At 41.6% G+C, this 20,136-nt stretch overlaps 1 protein-coding gene across 1 annotated transcript in view; it reads left to right on the plus strand.

Annotated features, from left to right (window-relative positions):
* Positions 1-20,136, plus strand: part of ADAMTS6 (ADAM metallopeptidase with thrombospondin type 1 motif 6) — a 460,987-nt gene that overhangs the window by 308,588 nt on the left and 132,263 nt on the right. Inside the window, exons 13-14 of the mRNA XM_075326191.1 lie at positions 9,828-9,973; positions 17,996-18,059. Coding sequence (XP_075182306.1) covers positions 9,828-9,973; positions 17,996-18,059 — 210 coding nt within the window. The remainder of the gene's footprint in view (positions 1-9,827; positions 9,974-17,995; positions 18,060-20,136) is intronic.

Here is a 20,136-nt window from a genome sequence, read left to right on the forward strand (position 1 = left end):
GGCCATACTTTAGGAATAGAGAAAAAAAGAATTCCAGATTCAGGAGAACAGCAACAATTTATATTTACCGTGTGCAGAATTATTAGGCAAGTCGTATTTTAGAGGATTTTTTTTTATTATTGATCAACAGCTATGTTCTCAATCAACCCAAAAAACTCATAAATATCAAAGCTTAATATTTTTGGAAGTTGGAGTGGGGTTTTTTAGTTTTGGCTATCTTAGGAGGATATCTGTTTTTGCAGGTAACTATTACTGTGCAGAATTATTAGGCAACTTAAAAAAAAACAAATATACTCCCATCTCACTTGTTTATTTTCACCAGGAAAACCAATATAACTGCACAAAATTTAGAAATAAACATTTATGACATGCAAAAACAAAATCCCAAACAATTTGTGACCAATAGAGCCACCTTTCTTTCTGATGACACTCAACAGCCTACCATCCATAGAGTCTGTCAGTTGCTTGATCTGTTTACGATCAACATTGCGTGCAGCAGCCACCACAGCTTCCCAGACACTGTTCCGAGAGGTGTACTGTTTTCTCTCCCTGTAGATCTCACATTTTATGAGGGACCACAGGTTCTCTATGGGATTCAGATCAGGTGAACAAGGAGGCCATGTCAGCATTTTTTCATCTTTTAGACCTTTACTGGCCAGCCACGCTGTGGAGTAGTTAGATGCATGTGATGGAGCATTGTCCTGTATGAAAAGCATGTTTTTCTTGAACGATAACGACTTCTTCCTGTACCACTGCTTGAAGAAGTTGTCTTCCAGAAACTGGCAGTAGGTTTGGGAGTTAAGCTTCGCTCCATCCTCAACCCGAAAAGGTCCCACAAGTTCATCTTTGATGATACCAGCCCATACCAGTACCTCACCTCCACCTTTCTGGCGTCTGAGTCGGAGTGGAGCTCTCTGCCCTTTACTGATCCAGCCTCTGGCCCATCCATCTGGATCATCAAGAGTCACTCTCATTTCATCAGTCCATAAAACCTTTGAAAAATCAGTCTTAAGATATTTCTTGGCGCAGTTATGACGTTTTATCTTATGTTTCTTGTTCAAAGGTGGTCGTTTTTCAGCATTCCTTACCTTGGCCATGTCCCTGAGTATGGCACACTTTGTGCTTTTTGATACTCCAGTAACATTGCAGCTCTGAAATATGGTCAAACTGGTGGCAAATGGCATCTTGGCAGCTTCATGCTTGATTTTCCTCAATTCATGGGCAGTTATTTTGTGCCTTTTTGCCTAACACGCTTCTTGTGACCTTGTTGGCTATTTTCCATGAAACGCTTGATTGTTCGGTGATCACGCTTCAAAAGTTTGGCAATTTCAAGACTGCTGCATCCCTCTGCAAGACATCTCACAATTTTTGGAATTTTCAGAGCCCGTCAAATCTCTCTTCTGACCCATTTTGCCAAAGGAAAGGAAGTTGCCTAATAATTAAGCACACCTTATATAGGGTGTTGATGTCATTACACCACACCCCTCCTCATTACAGAGATGCACATCACCTGATTTACTTAATTGGTAGTTGGCTCTCAAGCCTATACAGCTTGGAGTAGGACAACATGTATAAAAAGTATCATATGATCAGAATATTCATTTGCCTAATAATTCTGCACACAGTGTAGTTAAAATAAGATTACATATTCATGGCAAGTTAATGAAGTGGATATACGGATCCATTAAAAAATACTGATGAGTGACTAATCCTGTTAAATTGTATGGGGTTTATGTGTTGTTCATTTATTACCAACTGATATGAAAAAACTGATTTGTGAATGTGCCTTTATTATGTAACAGTCAGCAACGTCACGGAAAAATTCCTCAAATCTCATAGGAAATTGCCGAGGCTTTTGTTCCCAAGGTTTTGTACAAAACAAGACTTAAAGGGGTTCTCCACTACTAGAGCAACCCATTCTTTTTCCACGTTTCTCCTAGTTAAAATAATAAAGCCTATGCTCACCTCCCGTACCGCCACGGTTCCAACAGTGTCCAGGATCGCAGTGCTGGTGCTTACGTGGGGTTATGGCATCCAGTCATCGACTTCCTTCTCCCCACCTTTTGACCAAATGAGATAATCAACACAGGAAGTAAGCACTGTGCCTGCGCACACTTTCTGTTGATGGTTTATTCGGTCCAGAGGCGGGGAGAAGGAAGTCGGCACTGATTGGACGCGGGGCTTATGTGATGTCACAACCCCATGTGAGCCCTGCCACCGTGATCACGGATAGTGCTGGAACCACGCCGGTATGGGAGGTGAGCATAGGCTTCATTATTTTACCTGGGGGAAACGTGGAATCAGAAGAGGCTGTCCACTACTAGAACTAAAGGTGATCTAAGACAATATTGCATCAATTGATCGAGTAACTGATTTCATATGTATATAATAGTTATATATTTGGTGCTGTTGAATGATTTTTATAACTTTTTGTATTTTTATTTCAATTATGGTTTGTAGGAAATTCCAAGGTACCTTGATCCAATGAGGCAAGAATCTCCAAATAGTCTGATTAATAGATAAATGAATTGTCATTAGTTTATACATTTCTTAACAAAGAAGACCTTTGTGATCCATTTAAACCCACAGCCTCAGCCACATAATATATGTGTTTTCTTTATGTAGTACTGATCAGTATTATATTTAGGTTTTGGCTGAAGAAAACGCAGTGAAAACTGTACCAATAGTAATAATTCAAGAATATGGTAGGTGACACATTTAAAAAAAGACATTAGACATACAGATTTATAAAAATTGACTTATTATTGAGACGAGATACACATGGTGAGTTACATATATCTTAAGCCTGCTTTACACGTTGCAATTAGTTGTACAATCGCATTTGCGATGTGACACGCCCAGGTTGCATACGGGATCTTATGAGATTGCACGTAGGTCGTTCATTTGCTGTCACACGTGCGTTAGTAGTCTATGTTAAATTGATCAATTTTGTGTGCGATCCTTTAGATCATGTGTTCTGTGACGTATGCATTGGGCACCTTTTTTTTTTTTTTTTATTTATTGACTTGCCAAGCGTGTGTAATGTGTAGAGATGCGTTTATACTATGTCATCTGCCATTCAGCTCTGCTACATGGCCGCTGACAGCAGCCACAGACAGCCATGTAGCAGCGGTGAATGGCAGATGACAGCAGACACAGACAGAGCCGCACTGTCAGAATGAACTCGGGTGAACCTCACCCGACTTCATGGTCATGCTGCGGCTCTGTCTGTGTCGCGTCCTGATTAGCGGTCACCTGTGAAGGACTCACCGGTGACCGCTAAACTCCTGAGTAACTGAATTGAGCAGCCCTCTCTCATACTCACCGATCCCCGATCCCCGGCTCTGCACGGCATTCACACTGCTCCGGCGGCTTTTACTATTTTAAAATATCAGCCAACAGCCGCCCAGAATTGCCACATCTAATGTATGCGGCAATTCTGGGCGGCTGTTGGCTGATATTGTTAGGCTGGGGGGCTCCCCATAACGTGGAGCTCCCCATCCTGAGAATACCAGCCTTCAGCCGTATGGCTTTATCTGGCTGGTTTTAAAATTGAGGGGGACCGCACGCCGTTTTTTTTAATTATTTAATTATTTATTTCACTACACAGTATAGACACGCCCACCGGCTGCTGTGATTGGGTGCAGTGTGACACCTGTCACTCAGCGTGGGGGCGTGTCTCACTGTAACCAATCATAGGCGCCGGTGGGCGGGGATAGCAGGGAATACGAGATTGTTTAATGGGCGGCCGGCTTTTTCAAAACAGTAAAAGCCGCCGGAGCAGTGTGAACGCCGTGCAGCGCCGGGGATCGGTGAGTATATGAGAGAGGGGGATAGACTGACATGGACAGAGAGTGAGGGACAGAGATAGTGACCGACTGACAGAGATTAGTGAATGACAGACATTGTGAGGCGCTTCAGAACGCAGCTTTTCAGCTGCGCTCTGAAGCGGACCTTTTTTAAGCTGCGGTGCAGAGCGCACACCTGCGCACATAGCATCAGACACCAAAATCGTATGAGGGATGTCACACGTTACAATTGACTAGGTTCGTGCAACAAAACGCTCAATTCTAGACAAAGATACGATGTGTTTGCGATCAACGGTTTTGCGTTCAATCCTGATCGCATGTAGCTGTCACACGCAGATACCTCACAAACAATGCCGGATGTGCGTCACTTACAACTTGACCCCAACGACGGATTGTGAGATATATTGAAGCGTGTGTAGCGGGCTTTACAGTTAGTAGAGTCTCCATATGTAATACGATTCTGCTAATGAGTTAAAAGGAATCTATCTTTGGGACAACCCTCCTAATTCATCTGTATGAACATGTAGGTTATAGAAAGTTGAATAAAATGATACCTTGATATTGCGTCATGCACACGGGGCTCAGAAGGAGGACGGCTATCGTGCAAGATGGAGGAGGCGCCGGACTGAGAGCAGCGACACCTATCGGAGTGGACCACCCCCTAGGTGAGTATTATAAAGGCGTTTTTTTATGTTATACAGAGCGGCCTGGGCTCTTATATACAGTATTCTGGAGAGCTGTATACTAGGGCTCACTGGTGGTGGCCACAGCTCATAAGGGAAAAACCTGGTGACAGGTTCCCTTTAAGATCTATGGGCCAGACATAGATCTCCCTGAGAATCTTCCTCCAGGGCTTATTTGATATGAAATGAGTTGTTACAATTGTAAGACATACAGATCAGGGGAGCAGACTGTCAGTTATTACATGTCTCTCACAAGACCCATTTTATTTATGAGAGTTGATCTTAGGCTGGGGCCACACGGGGCACTACTGCGATGCTCACATGAGACTCGGCTCGTGCTGGCAGCACAGCAGGAGCCAAGTGTCATGCGAGTGTGCCTCCATCTGCGGTCCGACCCTGCGAGCAGACCTCAGCTGCGGGGGGCGGGCTGGCTCTTAGGAGAGGAGGGAGGGATTTCTCTCCCTCTCTCCTCCGTAGTTGGCTATTGCCATTCTCGCACTGCACTGGCAATACACCGGTGTACCGCGAGTGCAGTGCGATTTTTCTCTCGCCCCATTCACTTAAATGGGTGCGAGAGAAAAAGTCTCGGCTTACATGCATGTTGCGATTGTTTTCTCGGTCCGATTAGGAGAAAACAATCGAGAAAATAATCGCTCGTGTGCTGACACACAGGCTAGAATTGGTCCGAGTGGAATGCGATGTTTTATCGCACTCCACTCGCACCGATTTTCTCGCCGTGTGGCTTAGGCCTTACTGACAGATTCAGTTTAATACCTTAGGATGCTTTTCACCTGTCATTTTTTTAAAGTCAATGTCAGGAATAGATTACGAATGCGGAGAAAGTATATGGGAAACATGCTACACTTCTCTTCTTTTTTTTTTTTTTGTTACTCCTTGCTTTTATCACGTGACAGGCTGCTTTCACACATCTGGTTTTTGCTGAGCGGCACAATACGGCGCTTTGCAGAAAAAACGCAACCGTTTTTTTTGCCGCCGGTTGCGTTTTTTCCGCATAGACTTGCATTAGCGCCGTATTGTGCCGCATGGCCTTGTGTTGCGTCCAGTTTTTGCCGGATGCGGCATATTTAGCCCATGCGGCGGCCGGATGGAATGTTGCCTGGCACGTATTTTTGTGCTGCGAAAAAAATGCATTGCGATTTACACTGCAAGCCTATGGACGCCGGATGCGGTTTTTTGAACTGCGCATGCTCAGTATCAAGCAACATCCGTCAAAAAACGGACGGGCCGCAGTGGAAAAACGTATGCAACGGATCCGTTTTTTTCGCTGCATCCGTTGCATAGGTTTTTGAGCCGGATTGTGCCTGATGCAAAAAAACTGATGTGTGAAAGCAGCCTTGGCATCACAGTTATTGGTATGACACAGATTTCGGATCCAGCTTGGTAATGTCTTGTAGCACCTGGCTCCACTTGTAACACCCGTTTTCTTAATTAATTGGCACAACACTTGGCCCTCTCTGTTTTACTTTCTAAAAAGGAGTTTTCTGTAAACAAACCATTGACTGATTGCAGCAGATCCAATTAAACAGAGTCAACAGTCAGAAAATTGGTTTGGAAAATCCAAAGGTGTCAGAAAATGCAGAGTCAGCATGACAGGGGAAGAATAGGTTGTATACAGAACAATGTAGACAATGCTGATGGTGTCAAAAAAGCCCAAATACTGCCCCTGTATAGGGTTATGCTGTACCTTTTTATTCCTCTGGTTTCATAATGAGATTTCTAGAAGTTTGTCATGTTCCATATGAAGGTGGAGTTGTGACTAGATGCTATGGAATAATATGTTCTCTCCAAGGGTTGTATTTTCAAGTAATAAAACAGGGATCCACCGCAACCTTATCTTGTTTTCACTTGCAAAGGGAGCAATTACATTACTTAAAGGGAACCTGTCAGAACCCCTATGGACTCCAACCCAGCAGATTTCACATGCGTATGCCAAAATCCCCTCCCTACCAGCCCTATATAATGCTATTTAAGAAAATCAATGTATCAAATTTTTTTATAAAGTGCCCTGTTTCTATGCTAATTAGGGCCTTGACTAGTCAAATGGGCATTGTTTCCCCTGACTAGTCATCCCTCTTTTTATATTATCACGCCCCTGTGGGCGTAATAACATGATTTCCACAAGCCGGCATCATTGCAGCTCCTGGAAATCTTGCGCATGTGCACAGCTCATTTTGGCTGTGTCAGTGCGCCTCAGAAGCAGGGTGTGCATGTCCTGGCCTCAAAGAGGTTCACTGCGCACAGTGAACCTTTATCAAGCCGGGATGCGTACTCGTGGCTTCTGAGGCGCACTGATGCTGCTGAAATTAGCCGCACAAGATTTCCAGGAGCTGGTAATGTCTAGGTACGGGGAAGTACGTGAACGGTGAACGGAAAGGAAAAAGAAACGTTGTGTCTAGGGAAGAGGGAGAATGGCAACCCCTGACCAAAGCTATCACTTGTCCCTGGGGTCCCTCATCATCCTAGATAGGGTCTGCACCTATGTGCCGAGCCGGATACCTGACCCTACATCTCCCTAGTGCTGGGCCCTAAATAGGGAACGAGTGGGATGAGCTCCTCGGTAACCCCCACTAAACATTAGAGAAGACACAAAGAAGACACACATAGGCTATATGCACTTGCTGCGTTTTTTTTTACGCTCAGTTTTTGTGCGTTTTTGGCGCTAAAAAGGCACCCGCGGCAAAAAACGCATGCGTTTTTACCGCGATTTGGTGCGTTTGCTGCATTTTTGATCTCTGCGTTTTTCGGCGTTTTTCCAATGCATTGCATGAGGGAAAAACGCAGGAAAGAATTGACATGTCCACTTTTTTTTTTAAGCTCAAAAACGCAGCTTAAAAAAAAAGTTGTGTGCGAACAGCAAAAATGAAAACTCATAGACTTTGCTGGGGAAGTAAAGTCATGCAGTTTTGAGGCCAAAAACGCCGCGAAAAACGCACTGTGTGCACATAAACTACTTATCCACAGATGACTGGTAAAAGTTCAGCAATGATACCACACATGAATACAAACCACCTGTTTACAACAAGAGCTAGAATTAATTGAATAATATCACCAACACAAGTCCAGGGAAGATGGGAGTATTTAAGAGAATACTGATGATCAGCAGCTGGATGGAAGGAGGAATCTGCTCGGTCCTTAAGGGGAAGAGATGAAAACCCAGCAGGAAAACTACCTAATACAATGAATACTAACAGCAGGAACAATAGAAAGTCATGGAGCCTTTTGCATACTCAAATGCTGTGATCTTCTATTGCCAGAAACCACATGACTGTCTGTCACCCCTGACACACTTGTGACGGGTAATGATACTGGTTCTTGGAAATCATGTTATCATGGCCATAGGTGAGTGATAACATGGACAGATGTCTGATTAGTCTGGGAAAACAATGCCCCTTCGACTAGTCAAGGACTTAGTATAGGAAGAGTACATTTTATAAATGCTTTTTTTACACATTACTTTTAGTAAATAGAGTAATACAGGGATGGTTATTCAGGGAATTTGGGCATGCATATATGAATGCTGCTGGGTTGGAGGCCATAGAGGTCCTGACTAAAGCTGGTGTCACACATAGCGACAGCGACAACGACATCGCTGTTACGTCACCATTTTCTGTGACGTAACAGCGACCTTGTAAGTCGCTGTTATGATCGCTGCTTAGCTGTCAAACACAGCGACGCAGCAGCGATCATAACGTCGCTACATGTGCAGAGAGCAGGGAGCTGCACACACTGCTTAGCGCTGGCTCCTTGCTCTCCTAGCTACAGTACACATCGGGTTAATTAACCCGATGTGTACTGCAGCTACATGTCACAGTGCAGGGAGCCGCGCACACTGCTTAGCGCTGGCTCCCTGCTCTCCTAGTTACAGCACACATCGGGTTAATTAACCCGATGTGTACTGCAGCTACATGTGCACAGAGCAGGAGCCGGCACTAGCAGCAAGAGCGGCGGAGGCTGGTAACGAAGGTAAATATCGGGTAACCAGGGAAAGGTCTTCCCTTGGTTACCCGATGTTTACCTTGGTTACAGCTTACCGCAGCTGCCAGACGCCTGCTCCTGCTCCCTGCTCGCTTCATTTCGTCGCTCTCTCGCTGTCACACACAGTGATGTGTGCTTCACAGCGGGAGAGCGACGACGAAAAAATGAAGCTGGACATTCAGCAACGAGCAACGACCTCACAGCAGGGGCCAGCTCGTTGCTGGATGTCACACACAGCGACAGCGACAGGACGTCGCTGCAACGTCACAGAAAATGGTGACGTAGCAGCGACGTCGTTGTCGTCGTCGCTGTATGTGACACCACCTTAATTCCTTTTAAACTGAAATCTGAATTTATACGGTTCTTTAATATAAACTTTAAAGGGTTATTCCTTAAATGTCATCACCGGCTGCTTCTCTAGTGGAAATAAAAGTACTTTATACTTGCAGTTAGTGGTGGTCCCGATGGCCTAGACTCCAAATGATCTAGAAGTTATGCAATTGGAGGTTTTTCCACATCGACGTATATTGTGCTGCTTAGTAAAAACCACATATCGTTAATTTTTTCAGGTAAAAATCACAGGGACAGAAAAAAAACAAAAATTGCACTGTACTTATTGTAGCCCTATGGACTTTAAAGGGGAGAAAAAATGTTGTACACCATATTGGGACGGTAATAGAAGACCATTGTCTTTTGGTCAGAATGAATCGTGGTTCGTGGAGGTCTTGTCCTGTTCTGCGTTATACGGACAATTTATTGATTTGAATTGATAGTGTGCAATGCTTTTCTTCTCCTGCGGGGGTGCTGCAGGGAAATGTAATTTTTCTCTGCAAGGATTTATACAGCTCATCGCTGGAGGCCAAAACTACTCAGCTTATTGATAAACGTCCCATTGAACAATTCGGGATTATCCAAAGCATATGATGATATCTGGTTTGTAGATGTCTTCAAGGGGTGGGACGTATCATTGGTGCAACTTGTGCAGCTCTAGAGGTAAGGGGCCCATTTCTACCTCCAAACTAGGTGGAATTGTGCATTATGATGAGATCTTGGGCTGCAAAGGTCCCATGTATTGTTCTTTCACAGGGGCCCTTTTCTTTCTCTGTCCGCCAGTGACGTCTTTAATATGTATACTGCTTGCATCAGGATACAGGAATAAGATCTAATATTTTAACATCTGTAATGATTCAAATGTGAAAAGTAACTATCTTATATTACTGTAATAACTGTGTAATTCTAGCCATTTTTAGAAATGTTAGCACTATTCTCTGATTGCATTTTAGTTTTCATACTAGTCTTATGTGAATTCTCATGTTCTCTATGGTCCATTTCCTTCTAGTGGTGCTATCAAGGTGAATGTGTAACTTTTGGAACTTGGCCTAAAAGTTTAGATGGCGACTGGGGTCCATGGTCAGTATGGGGAGAGTGCACCAGAACCTGTGGTGGAGGGGTCTCGTCATCTATAAGACACTGTGACAGTCCAGCGTAAGTAACTAAAGTAAGCCTGAGCCAACCTAAAGAAACATTTGTATCCTGTCTTGTGTTTTTGTTTTTTTGCATGTCAAAATTTTACGATTTATTCTTTCAAAGTTAATGACAAAATGCAGATGCAAAATTAAATTTGTGGGTATTTTTTAAAGAAATAAAAAAAGTTCCGCATCAAATCTCAGTAATGGCCTGTATAGTCAGTGACCTATCTGATTCAGTGGTTAAAGGGAACCAATGACCAGGATTTTTGTATATAACCTAAAGCCAGTGCTATACTGGCACTATCAGGCTGATTCTATACATACCTGTAGTGGTCAGCTCGGATGTATAGGTTTTGAAATCCAAAAAAGTAAAGTTTATAAAATCAGCAGCTCCTTGAGTGACAGCAGCTGAGGATCAAATAATATCTGGGCGATATGCATACTTATCCCCTCCCCCTGTTAGAATTAGCTTAAGTGTTATACAATTGACCTAGCAGGATCTATGTGAGGTCATACCATGTGACCTGGTATAAACTTTGCTGGCTGAGACCCTGCCCCTCCTGGTCACATGGTATGACCTTACACAGGTCCTGCTAGGTCGTTTGTATAATGCTTATGCTAATTCTAACAGAGGGAGGGGATAACTATGAATACCCTCCAGATATTATCTGATCCTCAGCTGCTGTCACTCAACAAGCAGCTGATTTTATAAACTTTACTTTCTTGTATTTCAAAACCTATACATCCGAGCTGACCACTACAGGTATGCAGAGAATCAGCCTGATAGTGCAAGTATAGCACTGGCTTTAGGTTATAATCGAAAATCACGGTGATTGGTTCCCTTTAACTATATTTTTTTTATTTAAATGAAATCTGATTGGCTGCTTTGGGTGACACCTCAAAATTTTCTCTATTTTTGATACATAAGGGCGATTAAAATTATAATACCAGTATTGTTCTAGAATAGTGTGGGCTAAGCCATCAAAAGATTACAAGAGATGGACATTGGCCGCCAGTGGCTAACCAACCAACCAACCAACCATGAATGGTCCTCACATCTGGTAATTTATCTATAGAGTCCCAAAATATACATCCTTATATATAGTTGCATTATTACAGTAGATGCAAGGAGAAGGTCCACACTACAATATTCAGGTGAAGAATACTAACGGGGATGGTTAATTAATAGAAATCATATAATGTAGATATTTTTTTTTTTTTACTAGATTTTTCAGTTGTTTTTGAAATGGCCCCTGGTTGCTTGAGAAAATGATGACTTAAAAAATTGGGGAATCTGTCAGTAGGATCGAATCTCCTAAGCGGTCTATATGGGCATGCAGGTCATAGAAAGCTGAATAAAATGATACCTTGATATCTGCGATCCAATGTCTTATTCCGATCTAATACTTTGCACTGATGAGGGGCAATCACCCCAAAATACTGTGTCTGCAAATTGAGATTGTGGTTTGGCTTATATAGCCCAAGTTATATGACAAGACTTAATAAAGGTTCTATTTTGACTTTTAGGATTGCTACTTCCAGTAGATGTCGCTAGAATTAGTCTACTTCCTTCTTGAAGACACAATTTACATATTTCCCAGATTAGCATTGTGGGTTAAAGTCTCCTCACTACTGGCATGTTGGACTTTTGTGTCAGTTTCCGCAAGGAGAAAAGCTATCCCCTTAAATACAGAGAAATCAATATTTTTCTTAAAGGAGTTGTCCTGGACTTTAACATTGATGACCTATTCTTAGGATAAGTCCTGAATGACTGATCGGTGTGGATGCAACAACTGACACCCCCACCAATCAGCTCTTCCCGGCACCACCGCCGGCCAGAACTACTCATTTTCGGAGTTACACAGCTCCATCAACTGCATAGTGGCTGCGGCAGGTTATCACATATCCGTCCCTATTCGATTCAAGAGCTTATTTTAAATGAAAGGGAGCGCAAGCCTTGTGAGACAAGTAAATCAGTCGAGCAGACTGTCAATCATTACATGTCTCACACTGGTAACGCCCCCTTTCATTAACAATAATTTCCAGAGGCAGATTCTCTGTGATCGACCCACAGATGTTATCACCCCATTTGTACATAAGAAAATCATGGTTTTCTCTGGAATAAGACATTGGATCGAAGCTATCAAGGTAATATAATATAATAATAATAAAATGTATTCACTTACAGTGCCTACAAGTAGTCTTCAACCCCCTGCAGATTTAGCAGGTTTGATAAGATGCAAATAAGTTAGAGCCTGCAAACTTCAAACAAGAGCAGGATTTATTAACAGATGCATAAATCTTACAAACCAACAAGTTATGTTGCTCAGTTAAATTTTAATAAATTTTGAACATAAAAGTGTGGGTCAATTATTATTCAACCCCTAGGGTTAATATTTTGTGGAATAACCCTTGTTTGCAATTACAGCTAATAATCGTCTTTTATAAGACCTGATCAGGCCGGCACAGGTCTCTGGAGTTATCTTGGCCCACTCCTCCATGCAGATCTTCTCCAAGTTATCTAGGTTCTTTGGGTGTCTCATGTGGACTTTAATCTTGAGCTCCTTCCACAAGTTTTCAATTGGGTTAAGGTCAGGAGACTGACTACGCCACTGCAACACCTTGATTTTTTCCCTCTTGAACCAGGCCTTGGTTTTCTTGGCTGTGTGCTTTGGGTCGTTGTCTTGTTGGAAGATGAAATGACGACCCATCTTAAGATCCTTGATGGAGGAGTGGAGGTTCTTGGCCAAAATCTCCAGGTAGGCCATGCTATCCATCTTCCCATGGATGCGGACCAGATGGCCAGGCCCCTTGGCTGAGAAACAGCCCCACAGCATGATGCTGCCACCACCATGCTTGACTGTAGAGATGGTATTCTTGGGGTCGTATGCAGTGCCATCCAGTCTCCAAACGTCACGTGTGTGGTTGGCACCAAAGATCTCGATCTTGGTCTCATCAGACCAGAGAACCTTGAACCAGTCTGTCTCAGAGTCCTCCAAGTGATCATGAGCAAACTGTAGACGAGTCTTGACATGACGCTTTGAAAGTAAAGGTACCTTACGGGCTCGTCTGGAACGGAGACCATTGCGGTGGAGTACGTTACTTATGGTATTGACTGAAACCAATGTCCCCACTGCCATGAGATCTTCCCGGAGCTCCTTCCTTGTTGTCCTTGGGTTAGCCTTGACTCTTCGGACAAGCCTGGCCTCGGCACGGGTGGAAACTTTCAAAGGCTGTCCAGGCCGTGGAAGGCTAACAGTAGTTCCATAAGCCTTCCACTTCCGGATGATGCTCCCAACAGTGGAGACAGGTAGGCCCAACTCCTTGGAAAGGGTTTTGTACCCCTTGCCAGCCTTGTGATCCTCCACGATCTTGTCTCTGATGGCCTTGGAATGCTCCTTTGTCTTTTCCATGTTGACCAAGTATGAGTGCTGTTCACAAGTTTGGGGAGGGTCTTAATTAGTCAGAAAAGGCTGGAAAAAGAGATAATTAATCCAAACATGTGAAGCTCATTGTTCTTTGTGCCTGAAATACTTCTTAATACTTTAGGGGAACCAAACAGAATTCTGGTGGTTTGAGGGGTTGAATAATAAATGACCCTCTGAATAAACTTTTCACAATTTAAAAAAAAAAAAAAAAAAGAAATAACATTCTTTTTTGCTGCAGTGCATTTCACACTTCCAGGCTGATCTACAGTCCAAATGTCACAATGCCAAGTTAATTCCGAATGTGTAAACCTGCTAAATCTGCAGGGGGTTGAATACTACTTGTAGGCACTGTATATAGCGCTATTTATTCCACAGCACTTTACATACATTGGCAACACTGTCCCCATCGGGGCTCACAATCTAAATTCCCTATCAGAATGTTTTTGGAGTGTGGGAGGAAACCGAAGAACCCGGCGTAAACCCACGGGAACACGTGGAGAACATACAAACTTCTTGCAGGTGTTGTCCTTGGTGGGATTTGAACCCAAGACCCCATTGCTGCAAGACTGCAGTGCTAACCACTGAGCCACCGTGCTGCCCTATCATTTTTTTTCAGCTTTCTATGACTGACAAACCTTTCATAGATGGGTTGACCCTATTGACGATTCCCTTTTTTAAGGATGAGGTTTCAGCTCTCCATGTATATGTACATAACATAAAGTAGCATTTTTTTCTTTTTTTTTTTTCCATTTGTTCCCTCACGATCAAAGTTGATTTTAATCAATAGATATCGGAAGAATAATAATTTCCACAATTGGATGTGTTTAAATGTTCCTGTGCTGAGATAATATTATATATGTGTCCCTGCTGTGTACTGTGTAATGGCTGTGTCTGACCATACAGGGACATGGTATGATTATACCACAGCTCCTTGGCAGGAGAGGAAGTAAAAAAAAGTATACAGATATAATAGCACAGAATCTCAAATTATTCTTTCTTTGAGGTAAAACATTTTTTAAAAACTGATAGGGAAATGTTTTACCTCACAAGAAGAATCATCTGTGATCCTGTGCTGTGCTAGCTATATTTTCTCTTTTGTATCCCCCTCAGCCCAGCAGATGTCGTATGATCAGACCATGTCCCTGTATGGTCAGACATGGCCATTACACAGTACAGAGTAGGGACACATAAAAGTGCATCTCAATAAATTAGAATATCATAAAAAAGTTAATGTATTTCAGTAATTCAATACAAAAAGGGAAACGCATATATTATATAAAGTCATTACACATAGAGGGATCTATTCCTATATATTATATAAAGTCATTACACACAGAGTGATCTATTTTAAGTGTTTATCTCTGTTAAAGTTGATGATTATGGCTTACAGCCAATGAAAACCCAAAAGTCATTATCTCAGAAAAGGAGAATTATTACCACAAAACATCTGCAAAGGCTTCCAAAGTGTTTAGGAAGTGCTGTATGCAAACATATTAATGGAAAGTTGAGCAGAAGTAAAAAGTGTGGTAGAAAAAGGTGCACAAGCAACCGGGATAACTGCAGCCTTGATAGGATTGTTAAGAAAAGGCCATTCAAATAGATGGGGAAATTCACAAGGAGTGGTCTGCTGCTGGAGTCAGTGCTTCAAGAGCCTCCACACACAGACGTTTCCAGGACATGGGCTACAACTGTCACATTCCTTGTGTCAAGCCACTCATGACCAATAGACACCGCCAGAAGCGTCTTACCTGGGCCAAGGAGAAAAAGAACTGGACTGTTGCTCAGTTGTCCAAGTTTTTTTTTTTCAGATGAAAGTAAATTCTGCATTTCATTTGGAAATCGCGGTCCCAGAGTCTGGAGGAAGAGTGGAGAGGCCACAAGCCAAGCTGCTTGAGGTCTAGTGTAAAGTTTCCACAATCAGTGATGGTTTGGGGAGCCATGTCATCTGCTGGTGTAGGTCCACTGTGTTTTATCAACACCAAAGTCAGCGCAGCCGTCTACCAGGAAATTTTAGAATACTTCATGCTTCCCTCTGCCGACAAGCTTTTTGGAGATAGAAATTTAATTTTCCAGCAGGACTTGGCACCTGTTCACACTGCCAAAAGTACCAATACCTGGTTTAATAACCACAGTATCACTGTTCTTGATTGGCCAGAAAACTCGCCTGACCTAAACCCCATAGAGAATCTAAGGGTTATTGTCAAGAGGAAGATGAGATACCAGACCCAACAATGCAGACGAGCTGAAGGCTGCTATCAAAGCAACCTGGGCTTCCATAACACCTCAGCAGTGCCACAGGCTGATCGCCTCCATGCCACGCCGCATTGATGCAGTAATTCATGCAAAAGGAGCCGCGACCAAGTATTAAGGCATTTACTGTACAGACTTTTCAGTAGGCGCCAACATTTCTGAGTTTAAAATCATTTTCTCAGTTGGTCTTATATAATATTCTAATTTTCTGAGATCACTTTTGGGTTTTCATTGGCTGTAAGCCATAATCATCAACATTAACAGGAATAAACACTTGGAATAGATCCCTCTGTGTGTAATGACTCTATATGATATATAGGAATAGATCCCTCTGTGTGTAATGACTCTATATAATATATAGGAATAGATCCCTCTGTGTGTAATGACTCTAGATAATATATAGGAATAGATCCCTCTGTGTGTAATGACTATATAATATATACGAATAGATCCCTCTGTGTGTAATGACTCTAATATATAGGAATAGATTCCTCTGTGTGTAATGACTCTATATAATATATAGGAATAGATCCCTCTGTGTGTAATGACTCTATGTAATATATAGGAATAGATCCCTCTGTGTGTAATGACTCTATAGAATATATAGGAATAGATCCCTCTGTGTATAATGACTCTATATAATATATAGGAATAGATCCCTCTGTGTGTAATGACTCTATATAATATATAGGAATAGATCCCTCTGTGTGTAATGACTCTATGTAATATATAGGAATAGATCCCTCTGTGTGTAATGACTCTAATATATAGGAATAGATTCCTGTGTGTAATGACTCTAATATATAGGAATAGATCCCTCTGTGTGTAATGACTCTATATAATATATAGGAATAGATCCCTCTGTGTGTAATGACTCTATGTAATATATAGGAATAGATCCCTCTGTGTGTAATGACTCTATATAATATATAGGAATAGATCCCTCTGTGTGTAATGACTCTATGTAATATATAGGAATAGATCCCTCTGTGTGTAATGACTCTATATAATATATAGGAATAGATCCCTCTGTGTGTAATGACTCTATATAATATATAGGAATAGATCCCTCTGTGTGTAATGACTCTATGTAATATATAGGAATAGATCCCTCTGTGTGTAATGACTCTATACATGTGTTTCCTTTTTTGTATTGAATTACTGAAAGGAATTCACTTTTTGATGATATTCTAATTTATTGAGATACACTTGTATATAAGATTATCTCAGCACAGGAACATTTTTTTAATATGCATCCAATTGTGGAAATTATTATTATTGCAAGCTTTATTGATTAAAATGAACTTTAAAATTAACTTTGTTCATGGGCAAACCCCTTTAAGGTTTCAATTCTTACATTATGCTGCTTTCAGATTAGATGTCAGAAACCTTTTGACAGACTCCTATTAAGCATAGTCAATGTCTAATTATATTATTTGTAATAACATATACTGTGTATATACTGTGTATATGTATATATATATATATATATAATGTGTATATATATACATATATATATATATATATATATAAATATATATATATGTGTGTATATATATATATATATATATAATTATATATATATATATATATATATATATATGCTGTACTGTATACGGTATATGATGAAGTGTCATCAAACTTTGCCTACTTAACCATATATAAGAAACCCTCCCTTCTCCCTTCTTCTTTTTGCATACTATGCCTTTTTTTACACAGTATGTCTCCACTGTCTGTCTCGGTTGTTGGTGTATTGTGTAATATATTTCTAGGAGTATGAGCAGAGGGACAGCATAGGAAGAAATGCTGCAGTTATGTTACTTATTGAAAAAACTAATTGAGAAAGAACCAGAGTTCATTGGGTCACTGATGACATATTCATTTAGTACCAAAATCTATGTTTTCTTCGTGTTTTGGTTACAATAAATTCTCTGTTTTTGATGAGAAGTTGCTACACTCCTCCTCTTACATTCTGCAGTGCAACGCTATGATATTCTCCACCCCTCGAACGGTTAAAGTAAAAAGTATTGGACCCCTGTCACACTCACCGGGCTGGATGTTATTGAATTAGAATAGTATTACACCAGATATCACTAAGAGGCGATGAGATCACCGGCACGGATATACATGTTTAGTCTATATCTGTATCTGTTATCCTGATACAATTTCCCCTTTAATTCCTGCCAGGGCTCAAAGGTATTGAAAACATTTTTATAAAGAAAGGTCAAATTTAGATTTTCGCTACTTTTAGAAATTGGTATTCATAGACTTTTTATAGTAAAACTGATGTTGTTATGTGTGACTATCCGCACAATGAAAATACGTGACTTGCATAAGTAAAGCACAGTGCCTTTTTACAGACCATCGGGAGGAGGAAAATATTGCCTGGGAGAAAGGAAGCGCTACCGGTCGTGCAACACCGATGTGAGTATAGACCTCTTCCTTACTATGGTTAGTTACAGTCAGTCTTAGATTGTTGGGTCCGGTTATCTGTTTTCTGCTGCAATAATGTCTATATACACCTAACCCTACACCTGACCTAACACAGTGATATTATGGTATTCAGATACTGAAGCCAACGCACATCTACAGAAGAAAGCAGACAGACAAGCTGGAGACCTGGGGACATACTTGTACATTGTATACCAATATCAATCACTAAAAGTAGATATTGTTTTTCAACCAAATATTTATACTACTTTTTATATAAAAAACATGTACTTTATTATAACAAATGCACATACATACATACATAGATTGTTTAAAATCAGGGAGGAAAGACAGGATAATTGACCCTACTCTTTTCCTACCTTACAACAGGGGTCGGCGTCCTAAGTAGAGAGACGCCCCCGTTCCACGACGACTGACCCTAGGTAATCCCTTCCTGCGTATTCAAGGTGTCATCCCCTCAAGATTGAAATACCCCAGCAGTAGTAACACCACAGTGAGGAAAGGGGTGCTCAGTCAATAATGGCTAATTTGTCTGTATCACCAATATGACCACTGGGGATTAGGGTGTAGGGTCAGAAGCTGTCATTAAGTCTGTGTGCTCAGTATTAGATATAGAGAGTTAGATGTTAATAATCATATATTAAAGGAATGCCCAAGATTATTTCTGGCCGTATCAAAAAAGTTTTTTGATACGGCCAGAAATAATCTTGGGCATTCCTTTAATATATGATTATTAACATCTAACTCTCTATATCTAATACTGAGCACACAGACTTAATGACAGCTTCTGACCCTACACCCTAATCCCCAGTGGTCATATTGGTGATACAGACAAATTAGCCATTATTGACTGAGCACCCCTTTCCTCACTGTGGTGTTACTACTGCTGGGGTATTTCAATCTTGAGGGGATGACACCTTGAATACGCAGGAAGGGATTACCTAGGGTCAGTCGTCGTGGAACGGGGGCGTCTCTCTACTTAGGACGCCGACCCCTGTTGTAAGGTAGGAAAAGAGTAGGGTCAATTATCCTGTCTTTCCTCCCTGATTTTAAACAATCTATGTATGTATGTGCATTTGTTATAATAAAGTACATGGTTTTTATATAAAAAGTAGTATAAATATTTGGTTGAAAGACATACTTGTACATTCAACAAACTACATTAGTCAATAGCACAAGCGAATATAAGAAACATTTTCATGTAGAATGGTAGAGTTGGAAGCGACCTCAAGGGCCATCATGTCCAGCTCCCTGCGAGTGCAGGTTTTCCTAAATCATCCGAGCTATATGTTTATCCAGTTTCTGCTTGAAGATTTCCATTGATGGAGACCTCACCACCTCCCGTGATAGCCTGTTCCACTCCCTGTATTTTTCTCATGTATCTCATGAGAAAAATCTGCTGCTTTCTCCACTTAATAGCCACTTTTTCTCCTCCCCCTGATATTATGAACGCCTCATTAATTTTGAAAAACAGATCAACTCTCTCTTGATCAAAGAAAGATGGTATGCCATCACAGGGAAGTGTCAGGTTACGCCTCGTAGAGTACATGTCCACGATCCGTACAACTTTGGGTATATGCCCACTATCCGCACACGCTACATGTCTTCTGTGGAGATCCAATTCTTCTCCACAGGAAACCACAGCTGCCCGTGCCCACGATCAGGGATCTGGTGCTGCGGACTTTAGCTGGGTTCTTTTGCTGAGAACACTCTCATCTTTGCTAGAATAAATGGACATGCTGTGGCTTGAGAAGCCGTGCCACATGTCACTTTACGCTGCAGAAAAAGAAGCGCAGTGAGCATGGGGTGGGAGAGCCAGGAATCCATCTCTGTGTGTGCTGTGTATTTGAGACATCACCACCCACTAGCTCACAGATAACTGAAAATTAGTTAGAGCCGTCATATGAGACATTTGGTGAAAAGTAATAAAAAAGCAAGAAATAGTGCTTTTCTTCACAAAATGCATAGAACTGCTTGTATTGAAAAGTTACCTGAAATGAAAGGTATAGTTTAATTTCCATTGGCACCCCCCACCCCCATTAAGAGACCT

This window comes from Anomaloglossus baeobatrachus, chromosome 1 (assembly GCF_048569485.1).
Source record: "Anomaloglossus baeobatrachus isolate aAnoBae1 chromosome 1, aAnoBae1.hap1, whole genome shotgun sequence".
In the NCBI taxonomy this organism is placed as follows: Eukaryota; Metazoa; Chordata; class Amphibia; order Anura; family Aromobatidae; genus Anomaloglossus; species Anomaloglossus baeobatrachus.